This window comes from Dromiciops gliroides, chromosome 6 (assembly GCF_019393635.1).
Source record: "Dromiciops gliroides isolate mDroGli1 chromosome 6, mDroGli1.pri, whole genome shotgun sequence".
Classification (NCBI taxonomy): Eukaryota; Metazoa; Chordata; class Mammalia; order Microbiotheria; family Microbiotheriidae; genus Dromiciops; species Dromiciops gliroides.
In genome coordinates, this window is record NC_057866.1 from 271,249,713 (window position 1) to 271,267,865 (window position 18,153).

The following is an 18,153-nucleotide window of genomic DNA, read 5'->3' on the forward strand; positions in this document are numbered from 1 at the left end:
TTCTTTTTTCCCCTTTTTTCTTTCTTTCTTTCTTTCTTTCTTTCTTTTTTTTTTTTTGATGGGGCAATGAGGGTTAAGTGACTTGCCCAGGGTCACACAGCCAGTAAGTGTCAAGTGTCTGAAGCCAGATTCATTGCAGTTTCTTGAGTGGGGGGCTGACCTGATGAAGGTTAGAAGGCCATTGTAGTAGCAAGTAAAAGGCAATGAGTCCCTGAATTAAGATGGTGGCTGTGTCAGAGAAGAGGACCAACGATGTATGAGCTGTTGTAGTGATTGCCAAGATACACAGGGTGACAAAGAAGAAAGAGTCATTAATGAGTGTGAGGTTCCAAATCTGTTTAACTGGAAGGATGGAGTACTTTGAATCGACATAGAGAAGTTAGGGAGCGGGAAAGGTTTGAGAGGAAAGCTAATGAGTTCAACAGGTTCAGTTTGAGATGCCTACAAGACATCCAGTTAGAGATGTCCAATAGACAATGAGTGATGAGCGCTTGGAGCTTAGGAGAAGGCCAAGACATCATCCCTTTAGAGCTGATGAGATTGCAGAGAGAGAAAAGAGAGGGCCAAATCATACCTGCCTTCCATACCATACAGAGCTACGGTGAGGATCCAGTGGGAGGGAAGACTTTGAAGACTGCAGTACATTAAGTGGTATTTGTTATCTAAGAGCTTTATCAGTTGAATCGGTAGTTATCATCATTCTGCTTGATACTTTAGCAATTACTAACAGTATGATCCCCCCCCCCATTGCATTACATTTACAAATTTGCAGAGATTTAAGAAGAATTGCTTTCTTAAGGAAGAATCTGCAGATTATTTTATTAGCCTGACTTTTTCCCAGAAAACTCTTAGAAGTACCCTTTACCACCATGCCATAAGCAAGTGATCAATGTCCTTTACTTTGTGATTTCAAATATAGAGTTTCTAATTTATGGATAAAGTTGACTATAGAAAATTTGAGCACGCCTTAAGGATTCTGATTATATGATATTTATGAGGGTTTCACTGTAAACTATTTAGTCACAGGTGAAATCTGCTTACTTTGATCATAATTGGCTAATTATCAAACCTTCTGATGTATGTTTTCCTAGGTGGGAGTGACCTCTCAGAAGACCATGAAGCTGCTCCCAGCATCAGGACGAAGAGCAACACAGAAGGTGCTAATTCTTTCCCACTTATGACTAAGTAGCAGCCTCTGCTCATGTGTTTCTCTCTTGAATTTGACTTAATCGTGAGAAATTGAACGGGGAAGGGAAATTTGGTTTTTGGGAAACTGTGTTTTTAAAGTACTTTCTTTGCCTTATTGATAAGGTTAGTTTTTTGTGTTTTTTTTTTTTAAGTGAGACAATTGGGGTTAAGTGACTTGCCCAGGGTCATATAGACCCTGTACACACAGTAAGTGTTAAGTGTCTGAGGCCGGATTTGAACTCAGGTACTCCTGACTCCAGGGCCAGTGCTCTATCCACTGTGCCACCCAGCTGCCCCAGGTTAGCATTTTTTTTTTTTAATAAAGGGTTAGTCTTTTTAAAGGTGCTTTAAAATTGAATAGTATTTCTTGAATTCATTTTCCTCCATTAGTCAATGTGAAGGGACATAATATACTTCATAAGGAAATGAATACTTTCTTATCTACAACATTCAAATAAATTTGCTTGTATGCAGAATTCTAAGCCTTCAATACTTGGGTATAATTGTGATCTCATCGGTATGGGTATTTCTTCCATCATTGACGATCTTAACCCCATCCCTGGTGATTTTTATCCATGTCCTTCTGCACATTCCGCATTGAGGATCTACCCACTGTAGTAGATTCTGTCCTTTAACCAGTGGCATACCCAGAACAGATTATTTTTTTTTAAATTCCCTTCTTTTTTTGACAAAATTATTTTCAGCAATAATCATGAAAGTAAAATATTGGCCAGCAAAGAAGTGCATTCAGCAAAAATTATCTTTTATTGGACTTTGTATATAATCATTCAGTAAAAATGTTTTAATTAAAAATGGATATTATAGTATTACAAAGGAAAAAAGGATGAAAACTTTAAAATTGTGTTATTTTTTTAAACTTATACCTGCATGTTGGTCTGTCACAGTAATGAATATTAACATTACTATTTTTTTTTTGGACTCATCATAGGGCAAAAGTATGGGTTGGACAGCCTCAAAATTTATCTTTACATATTCTTTTTTTTTTTTTTTTGGTGGGGTAATGGGGGTTAAGTGACTTGCCCAAGGTCACACAGCTAGTAAGTGTCAAGTGTCTGAGGCCAGATTTGAACTCAGGTACTGCTGAATCCAGGGCCGGTGCTTTATCCACTGCGCCACCTAGTCGCCCCCTGCAAATTCATTTTCAATAGGCAATTGAACCAGATTTGATATTTCTGTCTTCTCTCATGGTTGATCAAAGAATACTTTTATTAATTTAAGTTTTCAAACGTTTCTTTCACATGAAACAACAGATATACAAATAGTTAGAAAAGGTATTAAACATAAGGATACATTTGTAAAGAGATTTGTAAAAATCCCATTTCACAAGTGAATTTAATAAAGCCAAAATGTCTGCAAAAGACAAAGTGTAGGTGAGTACTAAATTGTACCACTGATGTCATGTCTTATTTTCTTGATTTGTTCTTTAATTTTAAAATAATAATTAAAAATAAGCATAAAGTTCTATTTTTAAGATATTGTGCAAATTCAGTAAAGTATTTCATGTATGACCTAAAATTTGCATGTATCAAACAAAAATATGCCTTGAAGTTCATACACTGTTTCAAATACAATGACAAAAAGAAGTAACTCAGGTTCTTTGTTTTTGTCTTTACAATCACTGTGCTATCTACTGTTGTTTTTTTCAAGTTTACCATTTAGATGCAGGAATATGGAGTACCACAGGGGTTGGAGACAAACCATACCATTCTGATTGTATATCCGGGAGTTCTTCCTTGTTTATGGTTTGAAGATTCTCCCCAGACAGTGTAGCACCTTATTGCCTGTGCCTCAGAAGGACACTCACACTACTCTACCCTTGGCACGCCAGACCCTTTAGGTCTTCTGATATTTTGTGGACACGAGTGTGACACTCTGGCTGTCCATCCCTTGCTTTTGTCCCATGATGGGTCCACCTCCTTGTCTGAATGTACATTGTTGCTGATGCCCTTTCCATCACCTTTTGGGCTTTGGCTGTTATTGCACATACGTGTCTCCCTTTTCTGAACTTTGGGACACTTGTTAATTCTTCAGAGAGTTTGTGTCCCAAGATTCACAACCACACAGCATCACCAGGAGCTCACTTATCTTAGGAAGATGATTTTTGCCTAACGAAGTAATAGGAGGGGGGGAGGCGGGGGGGGGGGGAGGAGGGGGGCGGAGCATCTAGGTGGTACAGTGGATAAAGCACTGGCCCTGGATTCAGGAGGACCTCAGTTAAAGTTAAATCCTGCCTCAGACACTTGACACTAGCTGTGTGACCCTGGGCAAGTCACTTAACCCTCATTGCCCGCCAAAAGAACCAATAAAAAAGAAGTAGTCTGGGTTTCTTACAAACTCTGTGCAGTTTCCCAAATGCCTGTCTTCCTCCAGTTAAATTCTGGAGCCAACTCTGTCTGTCTACCATGCCTGAAATCAGTTAAGAAACAAGTAATTATTAAGCACATGGATGGTAGCAGACTCTGTGCTTAGTAGCTGGGGGTACAGGTACAGAGAATGAAACCATCCCTCACATGGAGCTTACATTCTAACAGGAAATACAAGGATCTACTGAATAAATATAAGGAGAGTGAGTACAGGGTAATAGGGAAGGAAGGCACCAGCAACTGGGGAGAAAGAAAGACTTCATGTGACTACTGAATGGGCCACACACTTAGCTATACCTCATGGTGTAGGAACATAAACGCACACTTGAAATTCAACACTTCGGAAGCACCAAGCAATACTTAGTATTGCTTGGAGCGTTGTCTTTGGGAGTACACAAAGAAACAAAAACACATAATATGGTGCAAAGAAACTGCCTCCTTTAGCCACTGATCACATTTTCTTTAAGGGCACAGCAACCTCTCTCTGACATGATCTTTGCATTTGATGAACAGAATGGATGATTTTTATGTCAATGTGAATTCAGTGATTTCTACAGGGTGACTTCTGTTCATTAGTACAAGAGTAGGATTTTTAAGCAACTGCAAAGTCGTGATCATATGCCATGCCAGCAATATTTACATGGAAAAATCATCAGGCCTTTTGCTGATGGCTGCGTGCTTTTTAGCCCCCTTGGAAGTATAGTCAGACAGTCCAAGTTCAAGTCTTGTCTCTGCTGCTTTGGACAAATCGCTTTAGTTCTCTGAGAATCAGTTTCCTCATTCATAAAATGAAGGGGTTAGGCCAAAATAATCAGAGGTCGCTTCTATTTATAAATCTGCAATCCTGTAGTATCATTTAGTAAGGTAGCGAATCAAATGTACCACTAACCACAGTGCTTCATACTTCATCAGGGACGAAATTTCAGCATCACATATTGTATTTTTTCTCTCAGCACAGAACATTGCTTAAACCACTAAAGACACATGGGCAACAGGAGGAGGAGGGGGAAACTACTGGAATGTATTACTGCTTAACCTGTGCTTTCCAGAACAATTACTTAAAGTTAGTTAAAAAATAAAAGATCTGCTATACTTGTAAAAAAAAGACACGAGCACCTCTTGTGTTATTAAAGAGACGCCGTAGCCTTCTAGGTTAATCCTTCCTGAGGGATAATCTCTGGAAATTCTCAGGGTTGTATGGGTGTTTAGTCTGTCCTGCTGCGATTTAAGACAGTCTCCTCTTGTTCTGTTCTCATTTGGAGAACATAGAGTCACACACTTCCGTACGGCACACAACTTTTCTTCCTATGTCCAAGTTTATAATCCTTTGGATTTTTGTTGGTCCTGTCTGGATTTCCCCATCTGTACAAATCTAAAGTCCTGCTTTCTGTAATGTGCATAGTGCCATGAACAGAATGGATACCAAGTAAACATTTGTTGAATAATAAGACAGTAATTTTTTTATGCATGCGTAATAAAGTGGAAAAATAGTGACTTTATGCTGTTCAATTTGTCGAAGGTGGTTGTTGGAGATCAAGATGGCGTGGTTACCTGTTTTGGCATCAAGAAAGGAGAAGCTGTGGTAAGTGGAGAATTCTGGAATGTGCTTTAGAGAGAGAAAAGCTCTCCTTCCATTTTCTTAACTGAAGCTTAAAAAGGCCTAAAATGCATATTTTGACAATAGAAATGACATTTAAAAAATTAAAAAGAAAATTTGTTTCAGACCCAAATACTTACACTGAATAGGGTAATAGCAGACAGCTTGGGATGCTTTTGCTTGATAAATGGCTTAGGAAAAGCCATTGCCACTCACAGTTGGGAATAAATGTATGCATTTCCTCATCTCATAGACCTAAATTTAGATGTACCTTCAATTAGCATTAGAGAGATTTTGAATTGGAGAAAAATAACAAGCATATTCTTCCCCAGCTCCATGGGCTGTTGAGCCTCCCTTGTGGTTTTATCATGAGACCAAGCTGCATGCAGCCCCAGTCTCTTTGGTTCACCCTGTCTCCCTGCCACACTTGTCTGAGGGGACCCTTTCCCTAGTGCCCACAGGCTCCAGCTGTCTCTTTGTAGGGAAATGGTTTGGCAGAATGCACTTACCACAGTTTCTCCTCTAAGAAATATCTTTGTTGGAGTAGATGTGGGAGCGCGGGGCAGGGCTGCTTCTACTCACTCTGACTTCTGGAAGAGAATTGGAATTATTTGTTCTAGAAGATATTTTTTTTAAATGTGCAACTGTACAGTGACTTTTCCATTATCATCTGTGTGTATAGAAAGAGAGAGGCAGTGGGCCACGAATCACGGAGCTTTGGCCTTGGAGTCAGGAAGGCCTGGGTTCAAGTCTTGCGTCTGACACGTACTGGCCATGTGACCCAGGACACGTCACTTAAATGCTCGGTGCCCTCTGCAGAGCAGGTGATCACCTCGGCAGAGAGGGAGCTTCTCCCTGGGAACTCCCTACACTCATAAAAGCATAACTCTGTCCCATCATTTCATATGTGTGCATACATATGTGTATCTGTGAGTACCCCAGTGTATATTGTATGTGTGTATATGCACACGTACACAACACACACGTATACACACATAGACATGTATACAAAACGAGGCAGAGACACAGCTCCAGACCATGTATGTGTGTATATATTATATATAAATACAATGTGGATATATACATGTATACACATATATGGTGCTTGGATTCCTTAGGCTTGTTTAGAAAATATGTGTGTGCACATGTATGTATATACGTGTGTGTATATGTACATGTGTGGTATATATACACATCTATATATCTGTATATCCACATGTGTGTTTATACACATATATCTGTGTAGTGAGTGGTATATGGTGTGTGGTGTATGGTATGTGTGAGCCTGTGACACTACTACTGGGTCTATACCCCAAAGAGATCAAAGGAGAAGGAAAAGGACATAGCTAGAAAAAACTCTTGATAGCTGCTTTTTTTTAAATGGCAAAGACTTGGGAGCAAAGGGGATCCGTGTCCATTAGAGAATGGCTGAACAGATTGTGGAATGGTAAAAGGGATGGCTTCAGAGAACCTGGGAAGGCTACTTCATGCTGATGCAAAATGAAGGGAGAAGAACCAGAACAGTTTCTACAGTAAACATAATGCTGGAAAGACAAACAGCTTTGAAAGATTCTGGTCAGTGCAGGGTCCAAGGACATGCCGCCCACCTACAAAAGAGAGGTGAGGATTCAAGGTAAAGAACTAGATATACATTTTGGGACCTGGCCGATGTGGGAGTTTGTTTTGCTTGACTATACAGATGTGTTATAAGGATGTTGTTTTTCTTTTTCAGAAGGCATAGGAGGGGAGCTCAGTAGGAAGAGAAAAGGAATGCTTGTTCATTAAAAAATAAAGAGGAAACAAAAAAAAATAAAGAGGAACTCATGGGAATGTCATTAGCAGAGAAGTAGGAGTAAATTCACATGAGTTCTGTTTGTGATTCTGCTCTGAAGGGTAATCCCATGTTAGCAAAAGCCAAGTAAAATGCTGTGCTATTTGTATCAGTATTGGGGGTTAAATTCTCATGCTTTAGCTGACATGACAGGCGTCAGTGACAGTGAAGGCTTAAGAAAGGATTGGTTCAAACAGCTGATTCAGGCTGATGTCTTTGAGATCTAAACAAGGCCCTTGTGAATTTGTTAGTTCACCTTCTCTGCTTTATATTAACAGTACTTGGTCTTTAGCTTTGTGAAATATGCATGTACAAATAAGTATGCTTATTTATATAAATAAATACAATACTTAAAGAACATTTATCAGGAAAAAATGCTAAAAACTGAAATGAAATTTTATCTAATTGTGCTCATTAAGCTTATGGTACTTTGAAGTGATACTTGGTGTTCCTTAATGACAAAAAGGAAGATATTCCCCAAAGGCTTATTATTTCACTCATGCTTCTTGCAGCCAGTGTTCAAGACTTTGCCAGGGCTGAAGATAGCACGGCTGGAGCTAGGAGGAGCACTTAGCACACCACAGGAGAAGATTTTTGTGGCTACGGGCTCAGAAATCAGAGGTTTCACAAAGAGGGGAAAGCAGTTCCTTTCATTTGAAACCAACCTCACCGAAAGCATCAAAGCCATGTATGTTGATCATTTTGACCAAGCCCTGTGTCTGAATAGATGATGTTTAGGTACAGCTTCACGGCCTGCCTTCCCCAAAGGGCATGATGTGAAGGCCAAAAGTGCTTCTTGAACGATCTCATCCTCAGTTTGGTGGTTTTGATAATCTTGCATTCCCCACCTGTCCCTCTGTCTTCTTTGTAAGAGCTGTGCAGAGTTTATTTATGTTTTTTGGTAAATTTTAAAATTCATTTAAAACTTAAATACAAAATGAGAACTTTTTTTTTTAAATAAAGAAATAGGTTAAAAGAAAAACCCAATTACCTCATACCTATTGGACTGGATAATAGGACAGCAAAGGAAAATGACAAATGTTGTAGGGGATATGGGGAAAATGAGACATTAATGCACCATTGGTGGAGTTGTGAACTGATTCAAACATTCTGTAGAGCAATTTGGAACTATGGCCAAAGGGCTATAAAACCCTGCATACTCTTTGACCTAACAATACCACTACTAGGTCAGTATCTAAAAATAGATAAAAACCAAAAAGTTAAAGGACCTATATGTCCAAAAAAAATATTTACAGCAGCCCTTTTCTGGTGTAAAGAATTGGAACTTGGGAAGATGCCCACCCATGGGGGAATGGCTGAACAAACTATGGGATGAGATTGTGACAGAACACTATTGTGCTGTAAGAAATGATGAACAGGATGCTCTCAGAAAAACCTGTAAAGATTTAGATGAGCTGATGCAGTGAGATGTACTGTATACAAAGTAGCAGCCATATTGTGAGATGATCATCTGTGAATGACTTGGCCATTGTTGGCAATGTAATGATCCAAGACAGCTCTGAAGGACTTGGGGAATGTGCACTCCATCTCCAGAGAAAGAACTGATGATGTCAGAATGCAGATAGAAGCATCGTTGTTTTTAATTTCTTTTTCTTAAATTGTTTTTGCCTGTTTTCTTACACAACCTGACTAATATGGAAAGGCTTTGCATGACCACACATGCATAACTTATATTGAATCGCTTACCTTCTTAAGGAGGTGGTGGGGAGCGGGGAGGAAGAGAATTTGGAACACAGAGTTTTAAAAATGGACATTAAAATTATTTTACATGTAATTGGGGGAAAATAAAATTCTAAATAAACGAAAAAGAAAAAGAAAAAAAGAAACACCCCAACTTTGGAGGTTCTTGGTCATTTTTACACTGGTTTGCTGCCACCTTGTTCTGTATTAACCTTTTGTTGCCAACAGGGCTAGCCTTATGGGTGTAGCCCCCCATCTGATGCCGTTTCATGGGAGTCAGAGATCTCTTCCATATTCCATCTCACACAAGGCCTGAGGCCTTTGGCTTTGTTCCCTGGAAAATGTCCAAGTTGAGCTGGGAGGGATTGTGCGCTCAGCCTTAAGGACGTAGTGAAAATAAGCCAAACTCTTCCCTAAAAGCAAGGTTTTGGGGGGTGGGGTGGGGGTGGGGTACAGAGGTGTGGAGAAATAGAAGGTGCTGGGTCCCTGAGGGATGTGGCGGGGAACGCCACAAAGAGTTGATGAAGCGGGGGCACTCTAACCGCAGTCTTACTCCTTAAATTTTAGACTGATGCTGAGTGCCAAGGTTAGGCCCTAAGGTCTTTACTTGAATTGGTTATAGGAATCTGACCACAACGTATGGAAAGTTTCATTCGTCCCGTTGGTAGAAGAGGCACAACGGTAGACCAGACTGTAGGCAGGCCAGTCAGGGGCTTCAGGCTCAGACTGGAATGAAATGAGATGCGAACAGATCAGCAAACACTCAGGGACAAAAGGAAGGTTGCTCAGCCTGACCAGGGAAAGAATATTCCCCATGGATCCAGATCAGGGCAGCCATAGGCCATCCATCCAGTCTGAAGGCACTGATTCCTTGTGGGCTGGCCTTCTGTGTCCCAGCTCACCAGGATGCTGCCTTGGGATTAGGCCCTGGACATGATTCCTCTGCCTTTTAGAGAAAGAAAGAATGAACAAAAAACTTGCTCATCCCATGAGACAGTGACTTGAGTAGAGATGTTCCTCTCACTACAGTGACCAGTTATACTTTTAAAATATTTTTTAAAATTCTGAGTTTACTATCCAAGCTGTTAAGAGTTTCCTCTTAGTGAACTGTAAAATTTTAGGAGAAACAAATTATTTTTTAAGATAACTGTATCTTGGGGACAGCTAGGTGGCACAGTGGATAAAACGCCAGCCCCGGATTCAGGAGAACCTGAGTTCAAATCCAACTTCAGACACTTGACACTTACTAGCTGTGTGACCCTGAGCAAGTCACTTAGCCCTCATTGTCCTTCAAAAAAATTAAGAATTAAAAAATTAAAATTAAAATTAAAAATTAAAAAGATAGATGCATCTTTAATTAGTCGCTTAATTGTTTCCATTAATATACAATTGCATCAAGGGGCAGCTAGGTGGCACAGTGGATAGAGCACTGGCCCTGGAGTCAGGAGTACCTGAGTTCAGATCCAGCCTCAGACACTTAACACTTACTGGCTGTGTGACCCTGGGCAAGTCACTTAACCCCAATTGCCTCACTAAAAAAAAAAAAAGAAAAGAAAGAATATACAATTGCATTTCTAGTGTCTCTGTTTTTATTTCCTCCAGTTTGAATTTTTCCAGGCGACTGCTGAAATTGTTCTTCTTCAAGATTGTCACTTAATAAAGATTGTAGCAGCATAACACAGTCAAGGTAGAAATTAAGGAGGGAAGTAGAGAAAGGCATTATGGGCCTTTCGAGGCAACAGGAAAACCTAGTCTTTGGTAGAGGTGAACTGTTTTCCATTAAAAGTCTCAAAAGAAGATTGAGTCATCAGTTTGCTGTTTTGAGAAATAGCCTTTTAATTATCCTGTTGTCTCTCATTCCCAGGCACATCTCTGGCTCTGATCTCTTCCTCTGTGCCAGTTACATCTATAACCATTACTGTGACTGCAAAGACCAACATTACTACCTGTCAGGGGACAAGATCAATGATGTGATCTGTCTCCCAGTTGAAAAATTGCCTTGTATCATACCTATCCTGGCTTGTCAGGATAGAGTGCTTCGAGTTTTACAGGTAGGTGACTGTTGTCCACTTCCTTCTTTTGCATGTTTAAGCCATATTCAATTCAAGAGGCTTTTATCATGAGGCTAGGAATACAAAGACAAGTTCTGCCCATTGAACTGGAGGGAATAAAACAGATAGGTAAATGATTCTATACTAACTTAAATAAAGCAATTTCAGAGAGAGAGGGAGATGAGAAAATGTGCTGTCTGAACTGCTAGCAGTCCAGTTTGACAACACACACGCACACACACACACACACACACACACACACTCTTCTGTCTCTTAATTTAAAACAATGATAATTACTAATTAAGTGCTCCACTGACTTTCTATTTTAAACTGTCTTGTTAGTTTGGGGACAATGTGCACAGTGCTTTGGCCATTGTCAGGGAGATGGCATTTAAGGAGCTCTACCCAATTTTGTTGTTTGGAGACTATTCTGACCCCATATTTCTGGCCATATCAAGGCTAGCATGTCTACTCTCCAAGGCCTCCTATGACCCCATGCACCTCTTCTATTCTCCTTCCTAACATTCAAGGAAGAAGACACATGAGGAAAGGAATCAGGATATGTGATTTGGGTGGATGCAGGGAAAATCATGGCTGGCGCAGTAGATTGAGTACTGGGCTTGGAATCAGGAAGACTCATCCTAATGAGTTCAAATCTTGCCTTAGACACTTACTAGCTGTGTAAGAAAACCCAATATGTGGTCATGAAGAGTCGGACATGACTGAAACGACTGAACAACAACAAAATGAAAGAAAAAATCAGAGATTTAGCGCTAGGAATGATCTTAGAGGTCATCTCATGTAACTCTGCATTGTCGGGCAGCTAGGAGGCTCCATAGTGCACAGAGCACTGGTCTTGGAGTCAGGAAGATTCATCTTCCTCAGTTCAAATCTGGCCTCAGACACTGACTAGCTGTGTGACCCTGTACAAGTCACTTCACCCTGTTTGCCTCAGTTTCCTCATCTGTAAAATGATCTGGAGAAGGAAAGGGCAAACCAATCCTGATGTTTGCCAAGAAAACCCCAAATGGGGTCATGAAGAGTCAGACACAGCTGAGGGACAACGGGAGAATCACGTGTGTAGCTTAGCCCACCACTGAGTCCAAACGAATGATTTATGTCAGTGATAACTTTATAATGGAGCAAATTAAAAATAAAATATTTGAAGCAGGAAAAGCTCACATCTGTGAACTTTATTTAAACATTAATTTGTCTATTTTCCTAATAAGCCCCATGAGGGCAGAACCGTGTCTAACTTAGGTTTTTTTGTTGCTCCCCCTCCCCACTGAGCCCAGGGCTCTGCCCACAAATGGAGCTTCACAGGTTTGTTGTCCAATTGTAGGGTTTCCCCTCCTTCCCTTCCCCCTTCTTCCTTTCACTTTCCTCTTCCTGTTCCCTTTGTTTTCCTGGCTCAGATTCCTTTTCAGTTTTTTGAGAACTGAGTCCGCTTGTATAGGCCTGGTGAGAGCCAATTGTTAAATTTTCATTGTGAGCAATTAAATCTTGGAAACTGATAAATGCTACAAATCAGGACTTGAGTTATTGTTTTGTTGATTGTCTAGACTTAAGAAAGTGATGAAGAAAATGTTTACAATGCAGATTAAACTTACAAGTGGGTCATGGGTACATTCCTGAAACCCCCCAAAGCCAGTAGTTAAATATAATTTACTAGCACACCCCTGGGTCAAAGTCATGCAGAATACTATATCTGAATACTTATAACCGTAGGCATGCTTGTTGTTATTTAAAAGACGAGATTTTGAATTCCATTATTTCAGTGTTTTCACGTCATGCTTTTTTCCTCAGGGGTCTGATATGATGTATGAAGTGGAAGTCCCTGGTCCCCCCACGGTCCTCGCCTTACATAATGGGAATGGTGGTAAATAGATGACATTTTCATACTCGAAGTAGAGGAGCATGTTAAGTTGTTTATATACTGAGTTAAAAGTTCTTATCAATACTACATAACTTCTAGTTTTATGTTTGTAATATTCTTTTGGGGGGGCGGGACAGTGAGGGTTAAGTGACTTGCCCAAGGTCACACAGCTAGTAAGCATCAAGTATCTGAGGCCAGATTTGAACTCATGTCCTCCTGAATTCAGGGTGAGTGCTTTATCCACTGTGCCACCTAGCCACCCCTGTAATATTCTTTTAAAGTGTTTTATTTTTTAAAGTTTAAGTGATGAATTTATTATATATTTTAAAAGAGAAGCAGTGTGTACATTATAGAGATTTGTGATTTTATGCATAATCCTCTTCTGTTCCGTTCCATATTTATATGGAAATAGCCATTTTATTTGATATTTGCAAGTTCAGAATAAAAAAATTTAAAAACAACAACTGGGGGAATCAGGAAAACCTTTAGCCCCCCCTAGTAAATAGCAGACAAAATCAGCCCACACATTTTGCGCAGTGTTGTGGGGCAAAGGGAAGAGCACACTGTCCCTGGAGACCTGGGTTCTAGTCCTGACCACTACTCTGCCACTAAATAATTGCAGTGTTTCTCAGGGTCTCGTGTTCTACAGCTACTGAAATGAAGGGCTTGAAATAATCTCTTAAGGTCTTTTTACAGCTCTAAAATCGAGTGGTTTTATGTCCACCCCTAGAAGACATGTTCATGTTAATTCTTTTTTTCTTTAATACATATTTTGTAGTATCATTGAATGGTTAATGTATGTAGTTACTTGTACTTAAAAGGACAGTTCTATATGTATTTTTTTCAAACTAAAAGAACTGATAAAATAGAACCCTATTGTAATATCATTTGTATTACCTAGGTCGAATCATGTTCCTTAAAATATTCCTATTTGTTCAGTGAGCAAACATCACCTCCTGTAGGCAGAGCATTATTACTAGTGTGGACAGAAAGACAGAGCTCAGAAAAGACATTGTCTCTGCTTTCATGGTGCATAATGATTGGGGAGGGTAAGATGTAAGCACAAATAATTGTAATATCCAATTTCCCATAAGCACTTTAGAGACAAAGATGTGAGACAGGAGATGAATGTCACATGCAAGAAACAGCGAGTAGCCCTGTTTGCCTGGAACATGGAGAGCAAGCGTGAAATAGAATGGTGTGTAATAAGTCTGGAAAGGAAGGCTGCAGCCCTATTGTGCAGGGTTGTAAAACCCACGCAGAGTGGTTCATCTCTCCTGCAGGTCGCATGGAGCCTCCTGGGGGCCAGACCAGGCTTTAGGGGTGAACTGCGGCCTGGAGAAGGGAGAGACTAGAGGCAAGGAGGCCAATCAGGAGGGGATTGCCTTGGTTGGGGTAAAAGGCAGTGTGCCACCACCAGGAGGTTGTGAGCACCTTAGGTATAGGGACCATATCTTCCGTGTGCCCCTAGGACCTCGCACAGTGCCCAGACTCTAGGTGAAGGCTTGCTGCCAGCCCAGGTTAGCCAATAAAGCGAGTTTGTGACCTTTCCCTTCCACAACAGCCTTTTTCAAAGAGTTCCAGTGTGGCCAAATTTCCTTTTGTTCTTTTCTATTCTTCTAGAGAAATAGGGAGCTTAACAACTTGGTGATTCCCGTCATGTTTGGAGGGTTATGGGATTTTTGTAGTTTTTTCTGTTCATCATGGTAAGAACTTTAGGGAAAATCAGAGCTCATGATCATATAACTGTAGTAAGACAATGATCCGCTGATGAAGAAACTGGTGGGCTCGATGGTTATTTGATCCTCTCCATTTTCTCTTTATAGGCCCAATTTTCATAATTCCCTATGTAATGGTAGGTAAAAGCCAAGTGTTAATTCCTGGTTGTGGCCCATTTGGGTGTCTTACAAGGCAGAGTAATTAACGCTTCAGAAGAAGATTCTTTGTACAACCACTGCAAACACTGGGAGATGTATGGGACAAAAGTTATCATAAAGTACCATATAGCTTTAAATATAATGTCCTTTTTTTTTGGTGGGGCCATGGGGGTTAAGTGACTTGCCCAGGGTCACATAGCTAGTACGTGTAAAGTGTCTGAGGCTGGATTTGAACTCAGGTACTCCTGAATCCAGGGCCGGTGCTTTATCCACTGCGCCACCTAGTTGCCCCCTATAATGTCCTTTTAAAACTTAAGTTCTGTTTTAAAATGGGAAATATGTTGGGTAAAAAATAGATAAATATGGTAGTTGGTGTTTTCTACCTTTACTACTCACTGGTCTCAGGCACTTTTCGAAGATGAATCTATGAAGTTAGCAATCAGAGTATGTGTCTGTGTAGTTAGAGATAAAGAAAATGAGCTTTTGTCAGTGGAGGGAGTTCTTGCATTGATGAGGAAATCATTCTTTGAAATACTGGCATAAATAAAGGGTGTCCCAAAAGTCCAAGGGCAGTTCTAACCAATTAAAGTTTCCATATTAAATTAGTTTCAATTCATTATTAATTACATTAATGTTGAATTAATAAAAATTTAAATAATTTAATTAACAAAGCTTTAATATTAATTAAATTAATATTAAATAAGCTGATTTCATTTTAAAGCTTTAATAGCTTAAAACTGCATTAAGAGGGGCAGTTAGGTGGCACAGTAGATAAAGCACCTGCCCTGGATTCAGGAGGACCTGAGTTCAAATCCGGCCTCAGACACTTGACACCTACTAGCTGTGTGACCCTGGGCAAGTCACTTAATCCTCATTGCCCCACAAAAACAAAAACTGCATTAAGGCTTTTGGAGCACCCCATTTTGTAGTTAATAGAGTCAAGGAAGAACTTGGAATTTAGGATGAAGAGCTTTGGATTCTGGTCCCAGCAGTGCTACTGACTAGCCATTTGCAAGCTTACCTCTCAAGGTCCCTTAAGACAATGGGGCCACATCTGATTGTTTCTGAGATCCTTTCCAGCTCTAACATTCCATAAATATACACCCAGAAACTAATTCAGATTGTTTTTCGTTGCATAGAATTAAAATTTTCCCCCATAAAACTGTTAGGAAAATAATTTATTTTTTAAAGGTTCAATTGTAAATTTAATATTTACTTCACCTTGATTTCCTAGGTGAATCTGGAGAGGATCTTCTGTTTGGAACTTCAGATGGAAAACTTGGGATTATTCAGATCACTACATCCAACCCAGTCCATAAATGGGAAATGAGAAATGAGAAGAAGAGAGGAGGTATGTCATTTGTTGTCATTTGAGGAATCTAACGCTCCAGCGGTATTATATTAAATCTGTAGCTCATCATTCAATGGAGACAGTAGTTTTCCCCTTACCCCAACAGGATGGTTGTAAAGATCAAAAGCAAATGAATAGAAAATGCTTTGTGTCTGACTATAACGTGATATAAGAGGGTTGTTAGTTTTATTTCATTCATTCACTTTTCAAGGATGACTAACTTAAAAGAATCCTCATTCCCTTTTCTCTGGGACCTTCTTTAATTGCTGGATTTATTTTGTATGTAAGAATATTTTTCAGGGGCAGCTAGGTGGCGCAGTGGATAGAGTACCGGCCCTGGAGTCAGGAGTACCTGAGTTCAAATCTGGCCTCAGACACTTAACACTTAACTGGCTGTGTGACCCTGGGCAAGTCACTTAACCCCAGTTGCCTCACTTAAAAAAAAAAAAAAAGAATATTTTTCAGAAGGAGATCCTTCCATCTTAAAGCTAAGAGGTTTCCTTTTTTGTTTCAGTTCTCTGACCATACCTTTCTTTTTCCTTCCTCAGTTTTAAGGTCTGTGTTTACCACTTATTACAGGCTGCAAAAAATAGAAATACTTATGTGCTTTACCCTTCTAGATAAAATAAGTTAATTTTTGTTTAAACTGTGATAACTTACCTTGTTAAAACCACCTTTAATCAGTCTGAACCCTAGATTTAGCTCTCTGACCCACGTGGGTAGGATAGTCATGAAAGCTTTTACAACCAATAACCTTCGGATTGGTCCCTACCCTTGAGTCTCTACTCTAGTCTACCCTTCACACTACATCTTGCTAAAAGGAACCATAGGTGATGAAGTAATATCACTACTAAACATATATATGCACCAAATGCTATAGCATCCAGATTCTTCAAGGAAAATTAAATGAGTTACAAGAGAAGAGATCTCAGCTTTCCTCCCTCATAACTAGATAAATCTAACCAAAAAAATAAACAAGAAAGAACTTAAGGATGTACATTTTAGAAAAGTTATATATGGTAGATTTCTGGTACATGGCACCTACTCAAATTGACCATGTATTAGGGCATAGAAACTTCACAAGCAAAAATATTAAAAGCATCCTTTTCAGGTCATAATACAGTAAAAATTATATTTAATAAAGAGCCATGAAAACATAGATTAAAAACTAATTGGAGGGGGCAGCTAGGTGGCGCAAGTGGATAAAGCACCAGCCCTGGAGTCAGGACGACCTGAGTTCAAATCCGGCCTCAGAAACTTGACACTTACTAGCTGTGTGACTCTGGGCAGGTCACTTAACCCCCATTGCCCTGCAAAAAAAAAAAAAAAAGGAAAAAAAAAAAGAAAAAAACCTAATTGGAAACTAAATAATCTAATTCTTAAAAAAATGAGTGGGTCAAAGAACAAATCATAGAAACAATCAATAATTTCATTAAAGAGAATGACAACAATGAGATAACATTTCAAGCTTTATGGGATATAGCCAATGCATTATAATTAGGTGAAATTTTATATCTTCAGATACTTATATCAATAAAATAGAGAAAGCAAATCAATGAATTGGATGTCTAAAAAAACTAGAGAAGGACAAATTAAAAATCCCTAGTTAAGGGGCAGCTAGGTGGCGCAGTGGATAAAGCACCAGCCCTGGATTCAGGAGGACCCGAGTTCAAATCCAGCCTCAGACACTTGACACTTACTAGCTGGGTGACCCTGGGCAAGTCACTTAACCCCCATTGCCCCACAAAAGAACCCCCCAAAAAACCAAACACTGGAAAGTGCAGGAATAAATGGAGCTTTCCTTAAAATGTCAGGTAATCTCAATCTAAAATCATCAGCAAACCTTATCTGTAATGGGGATAAGCTAGAAGCCTCAGTAAGATCAGGGTGAAGTAGATGCCCATTAGCATCGTTATTATTTGATATTTATTGACATTATTTGATACTAGAAATGTTGGCTGTAACAATAAAAAAAGAAAAAAAATAGAAAGAATTAGAATAGAGAGTTGGGAAACTATCACTCTGTAGACAAGATGATAGTCTACTTAAAGAACCCTAGAGAATCAACTAAAACACTAGTTGAAATAATTAACAACTTTAGCAAAATTGCAGGATATAAATCATCAGCATAACTTTTTATTACCAACAGAGTCCAGCAGCAAGAGATAGAGAAATTCCATTTAAAATAACTGTAGACTCTGTTTATATGTTAAAAAAAAAAGAAATAAAATAAAATAATTGTAGACAGCATAAAACATGGGAGTCTACCTGCCAAGATAAACCCAGAAACTATATGA

General features: G+C 39.4%; 1 protein-coding gene across 1 annotated transcript in view; it reads left to right on the forward strand.

Annotated features, from left to right (window-relative positions):
• The window catches only part of BBS7 (Bardet-Biedl syndrome 7), a 56,932-nt gene that overhangs the window by 3,171 nt on the left and 35,608 nt on the right, over nucleotides 1-18,153 (forward strand). The window contains exons 2-7 of the mRNA XM_043973384.1: nucleotides 1,092-1,157; nucleotides 5,092-5,154; nucleotides 7,513-7,688; nucleotides 10,566-10,752; nucleotides 12,559-12,631; nucleotides 15,740-15,856. Of these exons, the coding sequence (XP_043829319.1) occupies nucleotides 1,092-1,157; nucleotides 5,092-5,154; nucleotides 7,513-7,688; nucleotides 10,566-10,752; nucleotides 12,559-12,631; nucleotides 15,740-15,856 (682 nt within the window). The remainder of the gene's footprint in view (nucleotides 1-1,091; nucleotides 1,158-5,091; nucleotides 5,155-7,512; nucleotides 7,689-10,565; nucleotides 10,753-12,558; nucleotides 12,632-15,739; nucleotides 15,857-18,153) is intronic.